This window comes from Camellia sinensis, chromosome 12, assembly GCF_055761805.1.
Source record: "Camellia sinensis isolate YWXY chromosome 12, ASM5576180v1, whole genome shotgun sequence".
NCBI lineage: Eukaryota > Viridiplantae > Streptophyta > Magnoliopsida > Ericales > Theaceae > Camellia > Camellia sinensis.
In genome coordinates, this window is record NC_138972.1 from 127,061,086 (window position 1) to 127,068,881 (window position 7,796).

A 7,796-nucleotide genomic window follows, 5' to 3' on the forward strand; every position below is an offset into this window, starting at 1 on the left:
TCCTTACTAATTTCTTATATTTTTTTATTATGTCTAAAGTGATGTATCAGGTCTTTAATTATATTTCAAATGGTGCTTGATTATAATCTATTATAATATTTTTATATAAGTGTTTGATTATGATCTATTTTAATGTTTTTATATGACAATATTTAATTATTTTATTACACGAAAAAAATGCTTAAGGTGGGTTCACTCAAATGTGAGATTTATGCTTATATCAATAAGATCGTAAGAGTTATTTACGTTAATGTATAAAAAATTTATCAAATCAAGCCTCCGTTTAGGAAGTGGGTTGACTTTTTAGCTTTTTGACTATTTTAGCCTGGGGCTAAAAAGCCTGGTTTGAGAAGGCCTTTTGACTTTTTGACTTTTTGACTTTTTTGACTTTTTTTGTGAGAGAGGAGTGTAATGATTATGGGTTGGATTTGATGTTTTGTTTTTTGTGGCTAAAATAGCCTATTTTATTTTTTATAGCTATTTTAGCCCCTAACCCACCAAAACTAACTTCCCAAACTTACTCCAACTCATAAACAGTGTTCTCAAAAAGACTCATGCACAAAATCTCTATAACCATAATAATTCAGTTCTCAAAGAGGTTTTGATTAATTATCTGACGTATCATAATAACTGCAAAATTTTTATTCCAGCTAAATTATTTTTGCATATCTTTTTTAGTAGAGATCATGAATGTGCATTATCAGTAATACTATAAATTCAAAATTTTTATTTAGAAATTATTCAAAAAACATTAATAGGTGCCGTAAATATACACAATCATTTTTGATGAATCATTATTCTTTAAAATAATACTCCACACTATTTATCATTTGCCATTTGTCAATTTATCTTTTAAAAACTTAACCAAAAAAATTTGAGTTTCATTATTTTAATCCATCAATATCAAATTGAACGCTATACATGTATGTAACTCACTTTTAGAAATATGATATCTAACATAAAATCATAATAGAGTTAACTTTAATTAATGTAATGATATTTTATATTATGATATGTATTACAAAAAGAATAATATTAATTTTAGTTTAAAATAAAAAATTTAATTATTTATTTTAAATCTTAGCCTTATCGTCGTATAAAAGTATTACTTAAATACTTATATATAATAAGTTTAGTTAAATTATTTGTTTATTTTGATAATTTTAGTTCTATTGTGCTATAAAAATATAATTATTATATAATAATTTTGTATGATATATATTAAATTATAAGATAATAAAATAAATGTTCATTTTGATATTAAAAATAATAGCTAAATTAGAATGAGAATTAATAATATAAAACCAAAAGTGATTCTAATTATTTAATGTTATTTTTAATTTTAATTTTATTTTTATATTTATTTGGGTAATAAAGATATGTAGAAATAGAACTATATAAAATTTATTTAAAAGATTAAATATAAATATGTTGTGATTGGATTAAGAAAAAAATACATAAATTAATTATGTAAAGTATTGATTTTTTCTTTAATATTCTTTTTGAATTATTCACACGTTAAATAAAAAATTAATATTAAGACATCAATAAAATAGGCAAAAAATATAAAATATAAAAAAATTTAATTTGATTCATGCAATACACATAATTAAGCACATTCTGCTTTTTTTATTTATTATTTGTATATCGAGATAATTTATTTTATTTTTTTGAAATATCATAGTAATTAAATTATAATTATATATATAGAAAATAAGTATTTCTCAAATAGGATTCATATAAAATTGATTATTATAATTGAAATTAAATTTATGCAGAACTTTATATGTTAATGGAAAAGACATGCAAATGTGTCTTTTTTAAAAAAAATAAACTTTTAAAATGTGTCATCTAAGTAAGAAAAAAATACTGCTTTTAAAAATATATATGATGATATAGCTAGAGTTTTTATATTTTTAAAATTGTGTGCAAGCACAACATATATTTTGAAGAATTAGAGTGGTTGCTATGCATCTCGCACATCAATTATAATTATTATTAGGCGTTTGATGGGACTCTTTCCGGATTCCACTTCAATAATGCAAATCATTTATATGTTAAGATACATCAGGTAAAATATACCTTTCAAAAAAATTAATTTTCCGGAAAGACTTTCCAGCCTTCTATCCTTTTCAAATAAGGGCAAACCTGGAAATTTTCATTTTACCATTTTCTCAAATATTTCCCTCTTCCATCTTTTTCAAGGAATCTCAGTGGATAAAATGTTGTATACCTCTCACAGATATATTTTTGTTTAAAAAGTGCTCCCATCTCTCCTTTTGAATTTGTTGGTGGGTATGTAGAAATTTGTTTACATATTAATAAAATCTTCCTAGTCATGTATTTAGGGTTTAGGAAAAACTTTAGCTTTGTAAAATATAGCAATGTTAGGTGTCCACAAATTCTGTGACTCGAATGGCTCGAAACATCCAAAACGACGTCATTTTGAGTGGAAAACGACGCAAAACGACGTCGTTTTGACAATTTCAGACCATTTGAGCCACAGAATTTGTGGTCCTCAAACATTTTTTTTTAAAATATTCATTAATTTGTTATAGAAAACTATTTCGTATATAATTGTTAAGGTTGATTTTGTCTCTACTCCACAAAATTTTGACTCCGCCCTCAGCCCCTAAAGACAAAGATTAAACAATGCCAATCTTGACTTTACATTGCAACTAACCTATTTTCTTCACCAAACACCACCTTTTAGGTCAAGTGTCTATTCTTTTTACATTACACAAAGATGGTCCATCATCACAAGATATTGCAAATTTATGTTAAATGTATGAAAGCCTTAGGACATTGGTTTGCAGAAGGTTGAAAAGTGTTTTGAAAATAGTTAAATAGTAAATTTAAAACTGTTATAAGATTAGTGAAAAATGTTTTGAAATTAGTGTAAAGTGTCTCTTGTTCTTACTATTTTCTCTCTTCTTCTTGTACACATGGTGTTTCTTGTATGTAAATTTATCCTTACAACATAGTACCCTCTTGTTTTCTTAACAATCCGTTAGCAGAGAATTAAGGAAAAGAAAAAATGCATCGCACAACGATGAGACTCGAGTCCGACATCATGAATGGAAAAAGTGTCTCATCCAGCAGACCAAACCAACCTCATATTTTGTGTCATAAGACTCCGTCATACTATGTTTGGCAACATGTAGTTGCCAACAAAGTATTATTCAATTTCACCACTCATCCTTCCAAGGCTTCAAACTAGTTGTACCAACCCATTCCATTAAGCAATTGAAGAAACCATTTTGAACAATTATCAAAACTAGATTAAACCCAGGAAAAAAACAAAAACTTAGGCTAGAGATTTGTACCTGCAAAGAACCTTGCACCTAAGTACTCTGTCCTGCACATAAAACCCAGGCATTACCATAATTTTAACCCGGCTTGGACCCTGTGACAACCTTTGTCGATCCATGAAAATATCATCCATGTATTGGGAATCAAACTTCGTGTTTTCTTCAATCCTCAGGATCCTGAGTGGCGGGTTGAATGCAAATGCAAGCAAATGGAGCAACCATATGCATTTGGCGGCGACAAAAAACGATTGAAGGAGTTGTTGAGGCCATGCCCTCGTCCAATTCAGAACACTAACGATACTACTCATCTTCTGATCACAAAACTTGCTAAAATCTTCGCTGTAATGCTTGGTTCCTTTCTTCAACACTTGATTCCAACTCAAATTTCTCAACGCGACAAACGATGAAAACTGCGATTGGCGGTCTTCACGTGGGTCTAAGAGCTTCGGAGAGCCATTCTTTTGAAAAACAGAGTTCTCAAAGTCTTGATAGAGTGATTGGTTTATGATCGCCTCCAAATGATACAAAACCGCCTTTGAGTACCTCGAATTTATAGACAGCTTATGTGGTTTTAGAAGCAAATTTAAGTTTTCCATCAAAATGATATCGGTATCTTCTTCTATTTGGCTGACAAGGCTCTTGCAGAATTGCTTTACTGACAACCTGGCTTCGGATACTATCTGCAAGAAACCCTCCACCATCACTTCCTCACTAACCGGCATCAAATCTTCAACATTCCCAACAACAATCCCATCATCAGATTTCCATTTCCCTCTCTTGGAAAGATTTCCAATTAGCCTTTCAGGCACTGCTTGCTTCAAAGCGTTTTTAAGTTCTTCACAGTATGTTTCCAAGTACTCCAACTTGTGTTTTAGCTCTCCTAACGAAGATTTCATCATTGCAACCTCCATCAGAGCTGCTTCACGACTCTCATTTGCTTCCATGAGCTCTTTCTTTAATTTCTCAACCGACATTAAAATTCCCATTTCTCTAAAAACTTGTTGTGAAACCTCATCTGATTCTGGCCTACTTGGCGAATTTTCGTTCTTGTTCTTCTTCTTTATCCGAGGGAACAACCACGAAAGACTCCGATTCAGCCCCCGGTTTTTCGTTTGTTGGGATTGAAGAGAAGAATGGATGTCTGTCAATGGCACCACAATGTTGAAATTCTTGCAACTATTGCAAGAAGATACAGATTTGGTGTCGCTCATAGTACTTTTTCGCGTGCTTGACTTGAAGAAATCTGTTCTAGGCGATGATTTTCTGAGCACGGTGGTGTTGTAAGCACACAATCCGGTGACAGACTTTTGATCTTCAGCCAATTCAGAGGGAATTTCTTTCCTTGAAGATGCATTAGATGTTTTGTAATCTGTTAAGTTGGTTTTTTGATCATCATCATCATTTTCTGATATAGTTCGATTGTCTAATTGAATTTGTTGAAATCCCGCTAACGGTTGATCTTCATAACTCTATATCAAAAATTTGCTCTACTCAGCGTTTAGTGAAATTTGCCAAAATAAGAGAGTGAATGCATGAATATACAACCTCATAACAAGTAAAGAATTTAACTTTCTAAGCTTAATTATTATTCAGTTGCTTTAACTAGAAATGAAACTAAAAAAAAATGGAAAGTGTAATTCATTTTGTTCCATCCATGACTCTCATTAAAGTTGTGTTTCAATCATGAATTTATGTACAGATTTGTGTAAAAAAAAAGTCTAAACCATTAACATAATGGACACAAAGTTGACTCGAGTCATGATTGTCACAAGAACTTGAACAACCATCATAATCATTTCAATAAATGACTAAAGTTCTGATAAATACAAAAATCATTCACAGAATTAGATCCAAAATACATATGAACGGATAAAATTTTACAAAGTTCATTACTAGAGTTCATTTTTTTAAAAAAAAATCTTATTTGTCTCTCTATATACATTCTGTGATCAATTTTTGTAAGCTTATTCAATGACTAAAGTTATGATTTTAATTCAATTAAAAAAAAAAATCACTGATGAAATATTTTATATAATATTCAAGACAAGTCATTGATGAAAACACCTCAGTTTCAGTTATGAAGAAGAATTGAAATAATAGAGAGAGAGAGAGAGAGAGAGAGAGAGAGAGAACTCACAGGTGTAAAAACAGGGTAATCTTGGGCAGAGGAGTGAGAAGCATGATGGTGTGGAAGAGAAACAGGGGAAGCAGAGGAAAGGTATCTGAGATTGGGTGCAGAAGGGTTGTTGCCTTGCATCAGAGCAGCATGGAGGGCTCTCAGCTCCACAGCTTTGTCAATGGCAGCCTTAATTTCCTCCCTGCTAACTTCATTGCTGGTTTTGCTATGGTTTCTCTCATGGTTTTCAAGGATTTGAACTCCACTCGTAGCAGCCATGAACAGAGCGAAAAACAGAGTACAATCTAATGTGTGTGTAAGTATAAGCAAAGAAATTATTCAGTGAGTGAAAAGAACAAAGAGGATGAACTAGTGGGTATCTACTGGTTGGATTTGATTTGTAGAGAAGTAGATGGTATCATAATGGAGAGAGAGAGAGAGAGAGAGAGAGAGAGAGAGAGAAGGGTATAAGAATACTCAAATCCAAATAACTTTTGTCTCTGTTCTGTCAATGGGATTAATGGAAATGAGCGCATGTGAAGCAGAGAGAGATCAGTGGGGGAGTGTAGTAGTCTTTTCACTTTATGTAGTAGGCATGAGCAAGTTCCAATTTACCAAAATGCCCATGGTTTTTTGAAACAATAAAGTATACATACAACCACATTCAAACTTATATAGCTAATAATCCACTCATAGGGGGTGTTTGGTAAGAAAAAAAATAACTTAGTTTAGGTTAAAATTCACAAAAAGATAAAATAGGCTAAAATAGCTAATAAGACAAAATATCACATCAAACCCATAATCATTTCACTTTTTCTCTCACAAACATCACATCCAATCACAAAAAAAATCTAATCATCTTCCCAAACACAAAAATTTTAACCTACTAAAATAACCAAAAACTAAAATAGCCTACTAAAATAGCAACTTCCCAAACGAAGCCATAATGTATCCCACATAACATGCTTTACTATCATTTCATTTGTGTATCATCAACAAAATTTTAAATCCTAAATTCTTAGTAATTGGTGTTTTGGGACAGTGATAATGTGAAAGATTGTGCAACAAAACTCAACATTTGAATTCTATCAATTAAAATAAAACTATTGAAATCATGTTGATTTTTTGATCATGATAGATTTAAGTTTAATGTAGTAAACAAAGAAAGTAAGCTTTTTGTCACTGTAACCAAAAAAATAGGCATCGTAATATACTAAGAAAAAGGAAATCTGAACAATTGATATATAATCTAAATTGCATAACAGATATTAGTCCTTTTGTCATGTTTTACTTTAAAAATGAACACAAGATTTTGAGAAATTATTTTGAATATAATTTATGTGAGATAAGATAGGTTGGATATCAACTAAATTAGTGACTTATGATATGTCTCACATTTCTTTAATTTGAAATGTGAAGTAATAATTTGTTAGGATGACAATATCTAAAAATTATTGCACTTGATCTTACAACGAAAAGTTATTGTTTAGTCTTGGGATATTGTTACGTAATGTTTTAATGGTGTTATAATTGGTGAAAAATATAAAATTCATAAATTTGTATTGAGTGATTAAATAATATGATGATTGATGTGGGGTATGACCACATGACGCACTAAGACCAACCAATAATTTTTCCTTCCAATAGAGACAACATAAAAGCAAAGCAAATGCTCATTGCATACTGGTTCATGTTGGGTTACATCAATGCACCGCCGCACACAAAAAATGGTTAAAGTTTACCAAAAAAATACATTATCACACAATGTCCACAGGTGAGGAATAGAATAAATTGCCTTTTTTTCCTTTTTCTTTATTGCACCAACCAAATTGGATAATATATATTTTTCTTATTTGAAATGTTATATACTTAGATAAAATAACTAGAAAAATAGTCAAAATTTGAATATATAGTGGCTTATGTTTGGCATAGGTTACTTTGGCTATTTTAGTCACAAAAATATAAAATAGGTTAAAAAGTCAATAAAATAAAATGTCACATTCAAACCATAATTATTTTATTTTTTCTCTCATAAAAATCAAAAAAACCAAAAAAATCATTTCAAACCAGACTTTTTAACCTTAGGCTAAAATAATTAAAAAGCCAACACACATCCCAAACGAAGACAATGTATTATTTAAAAGGGTCCAGCTTGTCTCAAGTTGAGATCAAGACTGAACCCGTCTAGTTCGGCCCACGGGGCCCAATTTTTGGACCTGTTTTGATAATCCGAACCGTTCAATGTGTAGAACTCGTCGAGTACTGCATGCCTATAAAAAATCACGTTGATCGGATATCAATAGCTATGTGATCAAATCAATTTTGTATAAAAAAAATGGACGGTGAAACAATTAACGGTTGATAAAAAA

General features: G+C 30.6%; 1 protein-coding gene across 1 annotated transcript; it reads right to left on the bottom strand.

Moving 5' to 3' along the window:
- Positions 1-3,161: 3,161 nt before the first annotated feature.
- Positions 3,162-5,985, bottom strand: LOC114265498 (IRK-interacting protein). Its single transcript, XM_028206311.2, has 2 exons — positions 5,449-5,985; positions 3,162-4,780 (listed from the first exon to the last, which is right to left on the bottom strand). The coding sequence occupies exons 1-2, from the start codon at positions 5,704-5,706 to the stop codon at positions 3,308-3,310; spliced, it is 1,731 nt and encodes a 576-aa protein (XP_028062112.2). The 5' UTR covers positions 5,707-5,985; the 3' UTR covers positions 3,162-3,307.
- Between the last annotated feature and the right edge of the window lie 1,811 nt (positions 5,986-7,796).